Source organism: Odocoileus virginianus, chromosome X, assembly GCF_023699985.2.
Source record: "Odocoileus virginianus isolate 20LAN1187 ecotype Illinois chromosome X, Ovbor_1.2, whole genome shotgun sequence".
NCBI lineage: Eukaryota > Metazoa > Chordata > Mammalia > Artiodactyla > Cervidae > Odocoileus > Odocoileus virginianus.
Window position 1 is genome coordinate 16,116,714 of NC_069708.1, and position 17,392 is coordinate 16,134,105.

Genomic DNA, 17,392 nt, shown 5'->3' on the forward strand with positions numbered 1-17,392 from the left:
TAATATGTTGTTATTTATGTTAAAAGGACTACCAGTGGGTATGGTAAATCCAGTAGATGGTTTGCAAAGAGAAAATACAGGTGACAATTGTAACAGTGGCTTTTTTGTAGGAATCAATTATAGACTATTTTCATTTTCTTTCTGCTCCTTTCTTTAATTTACACATTTTCACAATAAGTATGTATTATTCCTCAATTCACCCTATTAAAAAACATTCCTACCTCTCCAAAAAAAACTCCTTAAGCTGTAAATAACCAAGAAGGAATGTGATTTCATCTTTCATTTACATCAGTGGCCTGTCTTCCTAAAAATTTTCGAGGGAACTTTGGTTATTAATTTGATTATTAACTCTTTAACTGAAGTTATCTGAAAGGGGGCTGTGTTGGATAACAAAATTTTTCCAAAGAATTTGTTGCTTTAATGTAAAATACTGGAGAATAACCCAAAAAAGTGAGATAGAATTAAACATGAGCATATAGACACAATTTAAGACAGAAACACAACTGGGATCACAGGAATAAAAAAAAAAAAAACAAAAGATGAGGTCAGGATTCTGAATTCACTATAAATGAATCACTGGAAATGTCTGCAAGATAAATAAAAAAGGGGGGTATTATTTGGGTTGGAAAGAGAGCAAATAAAACTAAGGACCTAGAAGGACACTTTCAGCATTGTACAATTCTGACAAATGTGTTTTTTTAAATTTATAACAAGGTTTTAAGACTGCTTGAGGTACAAGGTGCAAATGGATGCTTCTCAAAATGAATGAACATACAAATCATGATATATATTAAAAGCAGTATATACATGTCAATCCCAAACTCCCTAACTATCCTTTTCCTCCAAACTTTCCCCTGTGTGTGTTTAGTCGCTCAGTTGTGTCCAATTCTTTGTGGTCCCACGGACTATAGCCCACCAGACTCCTCTCTCCATGGAATATCACTGGAGTGAGTTGCCATTCCCTACTCCAGGGAATCTTCCCGAACCAGGGATCAAACCTGTTTCTCTTGCATCTCCTGCATTAGCAAGTGGATTCTTCACCACTAGCACCACTAGTTTCCTTTTCTAAGTTTGGGAGTCTGCTTCCACTTTATAAATATGTTCATTTGCATCTTGTTTTTAGATTAAATATTGATGCTGATGATGAGTCTAGAGTGAAAAATGACCCAGGTAAGAGATGACTAACATAAGATCAAGAATGTAAACTTCTGACTTAAAATGGAAATTAACCAGAATATGACATTTAAGATGCCATTAAACAGAGACTCTGGTAACATAACATTTGAAAGGTCAAACTTTGACCCTACTTTCTGATTTTGCCCTCTCTCTCACAAAACAACAGGTTTCAATGAAAACTCTTACATTACAAATAGGATGAACTATTCACTTTGTGTTTGAGATTGCTCAAGATGTGTGTTTGTCATTTAGTAAGCTGGGTCACAACCCTTAGGGAGAAAATCTCTTTGATCTTATTTTTTCGAAAAAGGAAAATTTTAAATACAATCAAGTCCTTCCATTTCAACTGTAAAACTTCAGGGGGAAAATACTAATTACTTTTTGTGATACCTCTTTTCTAGGTGTTTTCTCAGTAAAACAGAACTTCTCCCCATTCTTGCCTCCCTTCACTTTCTCTTGCAATCTGCTTTGAGCTTCAGGATAACTCTATTATAATCAGCTAATCACCTTTCAACCTATTCCTGAATTACTACCCATCTCTTTGTTTCTTTGGCTCTAGGATTGCCCACTTTCACAACTGCCCATCTTATCTTTTTAGCAAAAACTGTCAATGCTTCTTTAGTTCCAGTCACTGAAAAACATAACGAACTCACTTTGCTTTTCAACATTTCATTGCTTGATCATTGCCTGCCCTCCTCCTTCCAAATTTATCACCCATATCTCCCTATCCTACTATCCTAGACTTATTACACTTTCTACCTTCCTATAAATAAAAATATCACCTGCAAACTGGAGTCTATGGCCTTATAAGGTTAAAGCGTCTGCCTCCAATGCGGGAGACCTGGGTTCGATCCCTGGGTCAGGAAGATCCCCTGGAGAAGGAAATGGTAACCCATTCCAGTATTCTTGCCTGGAGAATCCCATGGATGGAGGAGCCTGGTGGGCTACAATCCACGGGGTCGCAAAGAGTCGGACACTACTGAATGACTTCACTTTCACTTTCCCATCTTTAAAGCCTCTCCTTCTCTACCAACCCCAAACTTTGACTGTTCTTCAGGAACTGTTCCAATTTCACATCTCTAAGAAGAACTTCTCCAATTCCTGGGGTCTTCTGTGATTTACTTGGGTCCCACAGTACAGAACTCAATTATTTATTATTTCTAGTCATTTCTTATTGCCTATATGTGCTGATCTTGCGTCTCCAATTGCATTTTAAGTTTTCTGAGAGTAAGAACTTGGTCTTACAGAAGACTTTCTGTACCCCCCTTAAGTAAGCTGACAGATGACGACTTGAGATCATGGCTTACTGTTCTTCGTTTTCTGTAGTACCTTTGTTTACTGAATTAACCAAAGAGACTGAACATGGATCCGTTTTGTAAACTTGAAAGTAAAAACAGTGCATTCGAAATGTTAGTCATTTTTATCTTCCACATAGCAATATTTGGTCAGGTTCTTGTTCCAACTGCCCTTTCTCCTAAAGCTGAGGGTTCATCCTCCAGAACAGGGACTTTATTCACTGGAAAACCAGGTGCTGTCACTAGTAGATAAAACTAAAGATGCTTCCATCTTCAGTCACCAATGACTCTATTAGAGCAAAAATCTTTTCTCTGCACCATGTGGCAGGCAGGATTTCTGTTCCCCTACCAGGGATTGGAGCCATGCCCTGCTGAAGTGAAAGCACAGAGTCCTAACCACTGGGCTACCAGGGAATTCCTTAGAATATGTTTTTAGTAGAAGAAATTTATGGGATTTGGATGGTTAAAGTCAAGAAAAAATTTTATACCATTATCAAGGGAATTACTGACTTCTAGTCAGTGAAAGTCACTCAATCGTGTCTGACTCTTTGTGACCCCATGGAATAGTCCATGGAATTCTCCAAGCCAGAATACTGGCATGGGTAGCCATTCCTTTCTCCAGGGGATCTTCCCAATCCAGGGATCGAACCCAGGTCTCCTGCACTGCAGGCGGATTCTTTACCAGCTGAGCTACTGAAGACATCCCTAAAAAGCTAAGCCCAAGAAGCTTGGGGTCCTTGCAAACTGATAATGCTGTACTTTTCACATGAGGAAATTTCCAAAGTATTCTGTTATAGGGACAAAAACCCTCATCCTGGATATGGCCTCTCCATTTGGCTCTGTTTTGGGGACCTAGAAGTGTATTCAACCTTGTACATTTCCAAGATCCCCTCAGTTAAGCACTGCCTGTTGACTTCTAAAAATAGCAGAGTTAACACTGATTGAGCATCCCAGAAGTTAGCCCCAGAAACATCACTCCGCTTAATAAGTGAATATCTGGAGGCTGAGGAAGTAGGTAAATAACCGAAGCTATACAGTTAGGGACACAGGTAGGATCTGAACCCAAGTGTTAGGCTCCTAGGGTTCTTGCATTTAACTTCTGTGTTATCCTGCTTCCCCCAAGAGGTAAAAGGTTAGTCCCATCCTTCCAACAGATCTCTGGTTGTAAGGCTTACCTTCTCTGAGCCCAAAGCCTGAGAAGACCCACAATTTTGATCAAGGGATTCTATCAATTTAATTCAATTTCTGAGGGCTAAGGTGAGCTGGGTTCTTTGCTAAACACCAGAGATAGGGAGATACATTGTACGAAGTCTTTGATTTTCAGCAGCCTATGATCAGGTGAAGGTTCACGGATGGTTAAACAAGTAATTTAAACATGGTAAGTGAGATCCAGTAATAAACACACACATGGAACACTGCTAAGACTATATGTATAATGGTCATCAAATCCAAAGATGAAACTACAGTTAGTGTGAGCCCCAATTCAGAGTGACATGCTACTGTACACATTTCATTCATCCCAGGTGTCCCAGGTGACATTATACTATATAACCTTGCCACCTGTAATAATTCAATATTACCTAATTTTAAATGTTATTTAAAATGCAGAAGTTCTAATTCAGTGTACATCAGTTAAGGGCATGTGTATATAGACTTTGAATCTTGACAAGAATAAAGAAATGTACAAACATTTGAATTCAGTGATAGCAACATTTGTTGTCATTACTGATATCTGGAGAAATGCTTGATACTGGAACATTTTATTGACTTTATTGTATCACTAGAGCATGAAAATGCCACTGAAGCCCAAAATGTTAGAGAAATAAGTTAGAAACTAAATTATCTCATCAAGTTCACAGGATAAATTTGAGTCAGAGCCCATCTGTATATTTATTGACAAAAATGTAGAAATCAACAAAGCAGCTGATTTTTTCTTTTTTCTTTTTCTTTTGCCCTATTGGTTGCATTTAAAAGCAGATTTTTTTTTCCAGTGATAATCCAGTAATCTGTATATTCTTCCTTTCTTTATCTCTTAACCATTTTAAAGTTGAAGTATATTTAATGTACAATGCTGTGTTAGTTTTAGGTGTACATCAAAGTGATTCAGATATGTATGTGTGTGTATATATATATATATATATATATACATGTTCTTTTTCAGATTCTTTTCCATTACAGGTTATTACAAGATATTGAATATGGCTCCCTGTGCTATACAGTAGGTCCTTATTGTTCATTTATTTTATATATAGTAGTGTGTATCTGTTAATACCAAACAACTAATTTATCTCTCCCCCATCACTATCCCCTTTGGTAACCATAAATTTATTTTCTATGTCTGTGAGTCTATTTCTGTTTTGTAAATAAATTCACTTGTATCATTTTTTATATTCCACATATAAGTGACATCACATAAATTTTTCTTTCTCTGTCTGACTTACTTCACTTAGTATGATAATACTTAGGTCCATCCAGGTTGTTGCAAATGGTATTTTTATTCTTTTTTTATGGCTGAATATACATGTGTGTGCTCAGTCACTTCACTTGTGTCCAACTCTTTGTGACCCTATGGACTGTAGTCTTCCAGGTGCCTCTGTCCATGGGATTCTCCAGGCAAGAATACTGGAGTGGGTAGTATTTCCAAGGGATCTTCATGACCCAGGGATTGAACTCATGTCTCTTACATCTCCTGAATTGGCAGGTGGATTCTTTACCCACTGAGCCATCAAGGGAGCCCATATATATATATATATATATCTTAAATCCACATCTTAAATCCATTCATCTGTTGATGGACATTTAGGTTACTTCCACGTCTTGGCTATTGTAAATAGTGCTGTGCACATTGGTGTGCATTTATCTTTTTGAATTAGAGTTTTTCTGGGTATAGGAGCAGGATTTCAGGATGATATGGCAACTCAATTTTTAGCTTTTTAAGGAACCTCCATTCTGTTCTCCATAGTGGCTGCACCAATTTACATTCCCACCAACAGTGTAGGAGGGTTCCTTTTTCTCCACACCCTCTCCAGCATTTATTATTCGTAGACTTTTTAATGATGGGCATTCTGGCTGGTGTAAGATCAACTACTCATTGTGGTTTTGATTTGCATTCCTCTGCTGCTGCTGCTAAGTCACTTCAGTCGTGTCCAACTCTGTGCGACCCCAGAGACGGCAGCCCACCAGGCTCCCCCATCCCTGGGATTCTCCAGGCAAGAACACTGGAGTGGGTTGCCATTTCCTTCTCCAATGCATGAAAGTGAAAAGTGAAAGTGAAGGCGCTAAGTCATGTCCAACTCTTAGTAACCCCATGGACTGCAGCCCACCAGGCTCCTCTATCCATGGGATTTTCCAGGCAAGAATACTGGAGCGGGTTGCCATTGTCTTCTCTGTTGCATTCCTCTAACAATCAGCATATTCAGCATTTTTCATGTGCATATTGGTCACCTATCTTTGGAGAAAAGTCTATCTAGCTCTTCTGCCCATTTTTTGACTGAGACTTTTTTTTATATTAAAGGTGTATGAGCTGTAAAACAACTGATTTTTCAAACTGATGACATACATAACACTCACATTACTCAATATATATGTCTTTTCCACTGTTCCAATGTGAACAAATTATATCAAAACAAATCCTAAGTTATTGCTACAGACTGGAAGGAACTCTTCCTGTAGTGACATTATCACTGGGAACAGAAGAAATCAGCAGTGGTAGAGTACAGAGGTTAAGAGCATGGCATTTATTGTGGTTTCACCACTCAGTAGCTGTGTCACCTTAAGCAAAAATGGTAACCTTTCGGTGCCTTAGTTTTCTCATCTGGAGAGTAGGGCTAATAAAGGTATCTACTTCATAAAGTGGTCTAGAGGGTTAAAGGAGAAAATGCATGTAAAATGCTTGGAATGGGGCTTAGGATCTAGCAAGCATACAGTAGACCTTGCTATTATTGCTAATCAGGCCGACAAAATGGCCTCTAACCACTAGTGGATGTGAAGCGTCAGTGTGCCGGCCAACTCCACTGTCAAACTTTGGCTGGAGGAGGTGGCTAGTGGCTTAGTGGCTGTGCATGTACATGTGCCAACACACACACACACACATACACACACACACTCATGGAATATTGTCTTATAACAGGGCTGCTGTTTCACAGACCTACTTTCTTGGCTTGTATATGATTTACCAACACAGATGATGTAAGAAACGTAGCAGCTAAACTGAAAGAAAAATCTGAAATTCTAATTATTTTTTGTATATAGTTAAGAGATAAATATGTCAGGAGTTCTAAACACAGAACAGATTTCTACACTAAGATTTTGAATTCATTTGGTGCCTGGAAGATGCTAATATTAAGATCACCTCACTGTTACTCAATTTAACATATAGACAGCACTCAAAATGCTGATTCTTCTATTATTTGTTAAATAATTAATATTATTCAAGAGAGAAATAATAGTCCCATTTATTATTTCTTATAATTAAGATGGGTGTCAAGTGGCTGAAATGGAGACCAGATCAGAAGAGCAATAGCAGCCAGGCTGGGGTAGTGATGAAATACAGATCAAGGAATTTGAAAATTTCTTCTGATAAGGAACACAATGGGTTTGGTGGCCCTGAAGCCCAGGGTAAGCCTGAGCTTCTCAGGCTCCTCACTGGAGGGACTGAAGGGATGGGGGCGGGGCAGGATGAGGTCGGAATGATGCCTGTATGGATCCTGTAGTCACCTTATAAATGCCTCACAGCAAGAAAAATGATTGGTCAGTAAAGAGGAAGACATGATTACAGAGATGCCTGCCTCTGCTCCCACAGATTAAAAAACCCTAGAAGCTAAAAAAAAGGATGTCTTTTCCAAAAAGACAAGCTGTCTTTTTGGTACAAGCTGTCACCATAATGGCCACTGTGTACAGTCCTTTATGTGCATTCTTTCTAATCCTAGCAACAAGGTCTCTGCCAATAACGGCACTGGGAGTCTCATTTTAAAAGGCAGCTGAAGAACAGAGAGGTGAGGGAAATTTTAAGGTGACACAATAGCTAAGTATAGGAAATGGAATTCATAACGAGTCTGTTTGACGTCTGACGTATGCACTTTTAACATTGCATACTGCCTCTTTATATCCTGTCTTTGACTGGGATATACACATTTCCAAGCACTTCCATCCAATTACCATTTTTTAGAACATTCAGGTGGGCTATAGGTGTCCAGGGAAGTTCTCCATCTTTCTTCATCAAAGGTGAGGCGGGGGCTTTACCATTAACACACAGGCCTTGTCTGCCTATCACATCCCTCAACTCATGATCCCCTGTGGGCCCTCTTTGATGCACCCTGTCTGGGCCAGTCCCTCCAGCCTGCAGCAGCCTTGCCCTCTGGCCCTCCTGGATGCAGAGGTCACCTTCCAGGTGTTGATTGCCACTTGGAAGGCTGACTTTGACTCTTCCAGGCTGTTAGCCGAGTGCCTGCCACCCTCAGATAGCCAGATCGCTTCTCTCAAGCCTGGAAAAAAAATTCTCCTTTCTGTTTCAAGTTTCCCTTTTTTAGCTTTTATTTTGAAGCTCGAGCAAGAGTCATTCCAGAATTGCAAAAGATAGTTTCCATGGTTCTACCAAACCAAACATTAAAATCGAGACTCGGAACAGAAGCCATATGCTGTTGTCCAGCTCCATGTGGGAAATGCCATTACTCTGCCAAGTCCCCAGAGATGACCTGCTCCTTGGGTGAAAGAAATGTCAGCAGGTGCGCATTTATATACCACATGCATTTCCCAAAACAAAAAGCTGTTCTACAGTCGCCTTGGAATTTTTCAAACATTAAAAAAGAAGGTTATATATTAACCATCCATACCCCCAGTCCATCTTTGCTTATGCCAAAGGGAGTGATTAAAATTTGCTGACAGCTTCAAAAACTATCAGAGAACTACCAGAATGGCCCGAGTTTAATAATTAACAAAGTTAACTGCGTCAGTCACCAACTAATCCTAAAATTCTGATTTTACCATTTTTCCCTTACTCAATAAGATTTGGCAGGACATGCAAAAGGGTCAGGAGTTAAGTGGATGTGAATTTCAGATGCAATCAACTGCTGCTTTGTGGGGATAATATTAAACTCAACACATTTGTTGAGTCCTAACTAGGCCAGGCAGAGCTCTGGAGCTGGAGTTTGGGGGTTCTCCAGGAGACATAGAAACACTACCCAGGGCTCCAGGGGCTTACAGCCTAGTGGAGGAGAAAGTGATTGAACAAGAAATGACACTAATACGTGAACAATTAAAAACTCAAGGAAAAGAACAAGATGGCAGAAGAGAGTTAAACAAAGGCATCTCAACCCATTTGGAGGGATTTGGGAAGGCTGCCCCCAGTAAATGACATAAGAGCTAAGATCTGAGATTAACCAAGTGTTTTTCAGTTTCCCAGTTTCCTCATCTCTCTCATCAAACTGTAAAGACTGAAATATCTTCCTCCCAGTGGAGGACGTGAGCACCCCCTCAACCAGTTCCGTCCTAGGCATCTTCTCTTCTCTCTCCACTCTTGGTTTGGGTCATTTCACGGACTTTAGGGGCTTCAACTAAAACGTCTCTGTCACACAAATCTGTTAGCCCAACCTGTTCTTTGCACTTCCAGCTGCTAGACATCTCTCCTTGGGTGTTCTATCAGCACCTTCAACTCTAGATGTTTCATCTTTCCTCAAACCTGCTCTTCTGCACATTCCTCTTTTTGTATCATCATATTCCTGTCAGTTGACATATCACTTTGTGAATAAAAAATCATTAGTGGCTATTCATTGACCACGTGTGTGCTAAGTCACTCAGTCATGTCTGACTCTTTGTGACCCTATGGACTGTGGCTCACCAGGCTTCTCTGTCCATGGGATTCTCTAGGCAAGAATGCTGGAGTGGGTTGCCATGCTCTCCTCCAGGAGATCTTCCTAACCCAGGGATCAAACCAGCATCTCTTATGTCTCCTGCATTGGCAGGTGGGTTCTTTACCACTAGTGCTACCTGGGAAGCCCCCCAAATTAGCCACTCAGTCATGTCTAACTCTTTGCGACCAACTGGACTGTAGCCCACCAGGCTCCTCTGTCCATAGGATTTCCTAGGTAAGAATACTAGAGAGGGAAGCCATTCCCTTCTCCGGGGGATCTTCCTGACCCAGGGATTGAACCTGGGTCTCCTGCATTGTAGGTGGATTTTGTACCATCTGAGCCACTAGGGAGCTAAATCTTTGGGTGATGACATACAAGGCTACCTACAACTCATCCCAACCCACCTTTGTAGCTTGGTCTCCCACAAGTCCCCTTCAGATCTCCACACTGAAGTTCTTTTTTTTTTAAAGATTTTTTTTCCTATGGACCATTTTTAAAGTCTTAATTGAATTTGTTACAACATTGCTTCTGTTTTATGTTTTGGGATTTTTTTGCCTTGAGGCATGTGGGATCTTAGCTCCCCAACCAGGGATTGAACCCACAACCCCCTGCATTGGAAGGCCAAGTCTTAAACCATTGAAACACCAAGAAAGTCCCTGTGCTAAAGTTCTTGTCTTTCCTAAGCATGAGAATATCTCATATATTTGTGATTTTATTTAAGCTATTCTTTAACTTCAGATACTTTCTTCATCCAGTCTCCCGGTGAATTCATATCCATTCCTTAAGATCTACTTCACCACCCCTGTGAAGTCTGCCTGGATAGTCTCAGGCGGAGTTCAACATTCACCTAGAGTTCAACATTCACCTTTCCTATAACCTTCAGTAGGAGGTCCTAGGAAAAGGCATATATCATAGGTCATTAGTATCACTCGTTCACGACTCTGCCTCCCACATCAGCTTGTGAGTACCCCAGGGGCAATGGCTCTGCCTAATTCATCTTTCCTTCCCTTTGGGATAGGATGCGGGACAGGAAGCAAATGTTCCTTGAATGAATGGATAATGAACTAATGAATAGACCTCTCTTGTGGCACCTACCACTTTCTACCTTGTATTGCCTTTATCTGGATACTTCGTCTCTTTTCCTAGACTGACAAATCTTCCGGGGCAAGAAAAACGTGATCTAGTTTTGCATCCTCAACCACAGCCTGCCCTAATGTGTACTGTTTGAATAAATGAACAAAACTCTTGTAATCCCTTGTGTCATACATATGTCAGACTTTGCAAAGCCATTTTCACACACATTGCTTCACCTACCTTTTATAATGACCTTGCAATCTAGCTATGACTAGTTGGTGTTATCTTCACGTAGCAGATAAAGCAATTGAGTAAGGCCTTGGAACCCTGCTTTCTCAGTTTTTAGAACAATGCCTATTCCATGTGACATTCTTGAGAAAAGGTAGATCTACTCACCAGTCCCTTGTTTGGAGAGTTTGGGAGTCAAAAGCAGAGATTCACCACTGCTATTAAAAATAGCTAAACCCTTATCTATCCTTCCAGTACAAGTCTTACATGAATAACGAGTGAGCGTGAAGTTTTGGAGAATGAATTAGAAAAAACAAAATAAAGGGGGAGATGAAGAATTGGAACACGTTAGACATAGTTTGGGTAAGAAAATGACTTTGAAGGCCTAGAAAGAGAGGTTTCCTCTTCCATAAGATGCGAGTGCTATGCAAGGCAGCACGGACACACTGAGTTCCTCTAGGAGAGATGATGCCAAAAATACTGAATGAAAATGAAATCTATATAGCCAGAGTCCACCACAGCATGCTGCTGTACTTAAAGCATCTGTAGCACCATGCACAGAGCCTGGCATGGGTGAGCTCGGGGAGGGGGTGGGGGGACCAGGCAAACAGAAGGGATAGCCTGAGATCTGACTCAAAGGTGAGGAAGGCTGGAATGGAGGCATGGCATCCAACATCTAGCACCTTGCTTTCTTCACCTGCCACAAGAGAATCTGAGTGCTTCTGCCCTGCCTGCCCCCCAGGGAGCAAGTTGGAGGCCGGCTCCTGACGTCTGATTAGGGCACGTCTTAGACAACACAGTGGTGGATTTTGGAGGTGTCCTCATTATTGCTCAAGCACCACGAGGTCCTGGGGGTTGGACCAAAGCATTCTCAGGGGTCTGTGAGACAGGCTGTTCTGGAAGCATCGATTAATATTCCACTGACCCCACCTCATAGGATCTGCCTGACTCTCTTCAGGGGGGGTTCCCCCGCTGACCCCATCCATCTTCTGGCATCTGTTTCCTGAGGCCCAGTCCCACCTCCTTCCCCCGTGTCTATGAGGGTACTTTCTGTCCCCCATCCCTTCTAAGCTTTTTGGCCACCCTCCACTGAGTGTGAGGGAGAGGAGAAGAAGGGGCAGAAGGAGAGGAGACATTTGACAAGAAGGCCCTGCAGCTGCAGGTAGACCCATGGCAATCGTGGAATCAGAAAAAATCGGGGTCAGGAAGGTCGATGCCCCAGGGTCCAATCCCTTCTTTTTGAACAGGAAGCTGTTCAAAGTCGTTTTCCTGGTTCCAGAATAACAACACGTCGTGGTCCATGCCTGCTCGGAGTGAAGGTGTAGAGTGTCCAGGTCGGGCTGGAGCAAAAGGACTGACCTTTGCTTGGGGGCAAGGGACTGACCTTTATGCCACCCCCTAGTAAGAGTCTCTCCCCTGCCCGTTTTCTCGCCACCACCACCCTCTCTCCCCGCCCCTCAGCGCTTTGAAAATTCCAGCAGTCTCAGGCTTGGCAGCTGTCCGGGGCAGAATTTCAAAGTCTAGCCCCAGACCTTCAAAAGACATCCTCCGGCTTCTGTCCGGGGAGGGAAGGGGGCCACCAAATCCTTCTCCCCCCGAGGGAGGATTCCGTGTACGACGCTTGGGACCGTCTAGATCCCCTCCAGCGCACGGATTGTCTAGGGGCTCCAGGGGACACCCCGCCGCACGGCCGCCCCGCGTGCCTCCCGGGGCGGCCACTTGTCGGAGCCCGGGGAGGGGGAAGGAGGGCGCGCAGCCGCCACTGACCTGAAATGCCGCCCCCCACCACGACCACGTCGCATTTGTTGCTCATGTTGCTCGCCTCTCTCCGGGCCACCTGGGCGCCAGCTGCTTCGGTGTCTGGATCTCGGCCCCCGCCCGCAGCGCTGCCCCCGCGTACTAGCGCCTCCGCTGAGCGCCTATATTGGAGGCCCAGGGCTTCAGGTTGCGGAGCCCCGCCCGCCCGCCCGCCTACGCGCCGGCGGGGCTGGAGCGCACCGCCCCCGTTCCGCCCGGAGGTCTGCAGCTTAAATCTGGGGAGGGTGGACGCCAGGGCAGAGAGGTCACCCAGGGCCTCCAAGAGTCCATCCCTGGGGCCACCACTCCCCCGTTGGCCTTATGCACTGCAGGGTATTTTCCCATCAGCTTTCCTGGTGCACTGTTCAGCTCGGGGGCTGGGAGGATGGCAGATCGGGATGTCCTCCTCCAGCACCTCAAATTACTCCCTGGAATGGAGCAGTAGAGAAGGGCAAACAAATTACAACAAATAACTCAGTTTGAACTCTGTACTAAGGATTATATAACAACAACATATCCTGCTTCACTAGTGTGAAGGCTTTTCTGCTACCAGGCACCGTACTCGGCATTTTACACGCATAATTCCAGTTAAACCTTACAACAACCCATTTTATGGATGAAGTAAGTGAGATAAAGTCGTTAAGGAGGGGCTAAGACAAGAGAAAGAGTCAGAAATAACAATTTCCTGAGAGCCAGGAAAATTCCAAGCCCTACCTTGATCTGCTACCCAGGATTGCCATTATCTTGGCACTGTACTTGAATGGGAAATAGATGGGGAGACAACGAAAACAGTGACAGACTTTATTTTCCTGGGCTTGAAAGTCACTGCAGATGGTGACTGAAGCCATGAGATTAAAAGATGCTTGCTCCTTGGAAGAAAAGCTATGATCAGCCTAGACAGCATATTAAAAAGCAGAGACATTACTTTGCTGACAACGGTCCATATAGTCAAAGCTATGGTTTTTCCAGTAGTCATGTATGGATGTAAGAGTTAGACCATAAAGCTGAGTGCTGAAGAATTGATGCTTTTTTTTTCTATAGCAGAGTTTTATTAAAGTATAAAAATGGACAGAGAAAGCTTCTGACATAGACATCAGAAGGGGGACAGAGAGTGTCTCCCTGCTAGTCTTTAGCAAGGGAGTTATATACTTTTTAATTAATTATTACAATAAATCAAAAGAATGTCTCAAAGTTGTAAAGATCTTGATCTTTACTGGATCCACTCTCATAATTTACATTTTAAGATAACAGGATTAGCCAGAGGTTTTCAGGAGGAGAAACTGTCCTCAAGCAGGATTATGTTGTTGTTATATAATCCTTAGTACAGAGTTCAAACTGAGTTATTTATTGTGTAATCATCAGTTCTGGGCTTAAGGAAAAAAACATTTTATGTGACTAAGACTAAGGAATGTAGAGGGGAAAAAAAGATTGTCCTTTCCTCCTCCTTGAGAATTCCAGACCCCTATCTCCTCCTCGAGAGCCCCAGACCCCTTTCTCCTTGAGGACCCTGGACTTCTTATCAACCTGCCTAGGAACTGACTCTCTCATTTCCCCCTTTTCTTTTAAGAGAATTATGTTGAAAAGGGAAAGGGGCATCATTCTCATTCCATAACTACTTCCTGCTGTTGAAGGGCATCATCCCTAAATTGTTGAGGCAACATTTTCTCCTAACCCTCATATTGAGGGTTTCTGATCCAGAGGCCCCAAGTAAGAGTTGGAGGAGATTATGACACTCATAGGAGCCTGGACAACCATAAAAGCCTTCACATGGTTAGAAACAAATCCCATTATGTAGTTTCAGATGTAAGGCAAAATAATCATTAAATCAAGTTACAACTTAATCAAAATTAAAAGCTACATTATGTCTATATTACATCAGTCCATCTTAGGATTGCTAGATGACATCAGATCAAGAAGAGGTGTCACATATGATTGTTGTTGGTAAAGTTATTCACAGAGTTGAAGAAAGTCCTTTCCTTGAAGTGGAGAAACCCACCATGGGAAGCCTTCAATTGATGAGGAGGTTGAAAAGCTGAAAGCTGAGTCAAATAGTTAGTTTTAAGGCTTTAGGACAGTCCCTTCTTCTTAGGGGCAGTTCAAGCCCTCATTAAAGCTATGGGTAAAGCTTTAAACTGCCTTGTGTTTCCTGAATTAGCTTACATGGATGTCTTTTAATAATATCATTAGGCTTTTCAACTTTTTCTGAAGATTGGGGTTTCCAGGAACAGTGTAAGTGATATTCTATTCCTAGAGCTTTCGATACCCCTTGAATTACAGCAGCTTTAAAGGTGGAGCATCTTTGCTCTGAACTTTAGAGTTTAAGATCCCACTTACATGGTGGGAATGCAAACTAATACAGCCACTATGGAGAACAGTGTGGAGATTTCTTTAAAAACTGGAATTAGAACTGCCATATGACCCAGCAATCCCACTTCTGGGCATACACACCAAGGAAACTAGATCTGAAAGAGACACGTGCACCCCAGTGTTCATCACAGCACTGTTTATTATTATTTCCAGGACATGGAAACAACCTAGATGCCCATCAGCAGACGAATGGATAAGGAAGCTGTGGTACATATACACCATGGAATATTACTCAGTCATTAAAAAGAATTCATTTGAATCAGTTCTAATGAGATGGATGAAACTGGAGCCCATCATACAGAGTGAAGTAAGCCAGAAAGATAAAGACCAATACAGTATACTAATGCATATATATGGAATTTAGAAAGATGGTAACGATAACCCTATATGCAAAACAGAAAAAGAGACACAGATGTACAGAACAGAATTTTGGACTCTGTGGGAGAAGGCGAGGGTGGGATGTTTCGAGAGAACAGCACTGAAACATGTATATTATCTAGGGTGAAACAGATCACCAGCCCAGGCTGGATGCATGAGACAAGTGCTCAGGCCTGGTGCACTGGGAAGACCCAGAGGAATCAGGTGAAGAGGGAGGTGGAAGGGGGGATCAGGATGGTGAATACATGTAAATCCATGGCTAATTCATTTCAATGTATGACAAAACCCACTACAATATTGTAAAGTAATTAACCTCCAACTAATAAAAATAATTGGGAAAAATAATTTAAAAAAAACAGCCATGAAGAACAACAACAACAACAACAACAACAAGATCCCACTTACATCATGAGAAGTCAGTACAGTAAAATTTCACCCATTAGTAAACTTATGAGCTTTAGGCATTAGCAAAACAATAGTAACAATTACCCTTAAGCAATGTGGCCATAGCCTATTTTTTTTTTTTCAGTAACAAACAAACTCTGATCCTGTGGGCAAGCTCAAAATGGGAGCCTGCAAGAGAGCAGTTTGAAGAGCCTTAAAAGTCTTTTGAGTCTCTGGGGACCAAACCAGCTGGTAAGTTTGCACATGCTGAGTCTCAGTTATAAGTTTATATAAAGGCTAAGTCCCTATAACCCAGAATCCAAATGTGGCAGTAGCCTATAGTGCCTAAGAATCCTCTCAATTGGCTTAAAATCGTAGGTAGAGGATGATCTAATATAGGTTTAACTCTAGAAAGCATCCTTCAAATAAATGATTGAAAAATATTTGGCTTGTTTAGGAATATCAGACAATAAAGTATAAGGATTTGACACTTATTATTTATATATCTTGAACAAGTGTTCATTTATCATTTGACTTTTTTACACCCAAAATAAGAGTGTTGTATGGACTGTTACAGGGAATTAATAACCCCTGTTCCTTTAAATCTTCAATGATGGGTTTTAACCTTTCCTTAACACCTCAGGCTTTAATGGATACTGCTTTAATGTGAAAATAGGTTAGGGTCATTGAGCTTGATGACTACAGAAACAGTATTTTGTGCTCGACCCACAGTTTTTCCATCAGCCCACACTTTAGGATTTACATTTTGTTCAATTAAAAGGGCAGGTTCCATATTTATGAAAACAGAGGTGGGACCTTGCTCAGTATATCCCTACCCAGAAGGGGTGAGGGAGACTCTAGCAAGGTTAGAAACTCGAGAAAATGGCACAGAGTCCCAGTTTCAGGTTAAAGGATGACTGAAATAATAGCATTTGGGTTGTCCAGACAGCCTCATTATAGTAGTGGATCAGGAGAAAAGCAGACCAGGGGCTTTAGTGAGCAGAAAATTGCCCCAGTGTCCAAAAGAATATCGACAGGGCCCTGATAGGCCCTCCACAGTTATTAATACCTGGAGTTCCTCAGGTGTTATTAGAATATGGGCTTGTGTGGGGACCCCTGGGCACCTTCAGTCCCAATTGTTTTGAGATTCCACCTCTGGGGCCTACACCTTGAGGGCAGTCTCTTCTCCAGTATGGTCCTTTGCAGACTGGACATGGAGCCAGGGGCAGCTTAGATGCCTGAGGGCAATCTTGCTTGAGATGCCCCTTTTTTCCACAGTAATAACAAGTCCATCCCTTTTCACCTGGGTTCCTCTGGACATTTTTCCTCAGGCTGTTTCAGAGCAGATCTAACTGTCATTGTTGGGGATTCAGTCTTTTGTCTGGTTCTTTTTTTCTCCTTGTATTCTCTACCATAATATACTGTCTGAGTCAGCTGTAATAGTTTTTTAAAAGACTGATTTGGTCCAAACTCCTGTTTTTGTAATGTACAGCAAGTATCTGGAGCCAACTGAGTGATCTATCTTTTAAGATCATTTCTCCCTCTGAACTTTCAGGATCAGCATCAGTAAACTTGCAGAGAGCCTCCTGTAGTCTATCTAGGAATTTACCAGAAGTTTCTTCTCTCCCTGTTTTATGTTAACCAACTTAGCATAGTCTAAAGTCTCAGGATGTGTGCTCACTTGAGTCCTTCAAGACTACACCCAACAAATTGGCTCTGTTATAGGAACTGCTTGGCTCCCAGTAGTGAGGAGGGCTATTTCGTGTATCTCACATTCAAGCCATTCATCTCCAAAAGTAGTAGCTTCTCCCAAAACTCAAGTTTTCGAGTCAGGAGTGAGTGTCT

The 17,392-nt window shown here is 42.1% G+C and overlaps 1 protein-coding gene across 1 annotated transcript in view; it reads right to left on the reverse strand.

Moving 5' to 3' along the window:
• Nucleotides 1–12,546, reverse strand: part of MAOB (monoamine oxidase B) — a 115,251-nt gene extending 102,705 nt beyond the window's left edge. The window contains exon 1 of the mRNA XM_020878856.2: nucleotides 12,389–12,546. Within this exon, the coding sequence (XP_020734515.1) occupies nucleotides 12,389–12,434 (46 nt within the window). The 5' untranslated portion in view covers nucleotides 12,435–12,546. The remainder of the gene's footprint in view (nucleotides 1–12,388) is intronic.
• Between the last annotated feature and the right edge of the window lie 4,846 nt (nucleotides 12,547–17,392).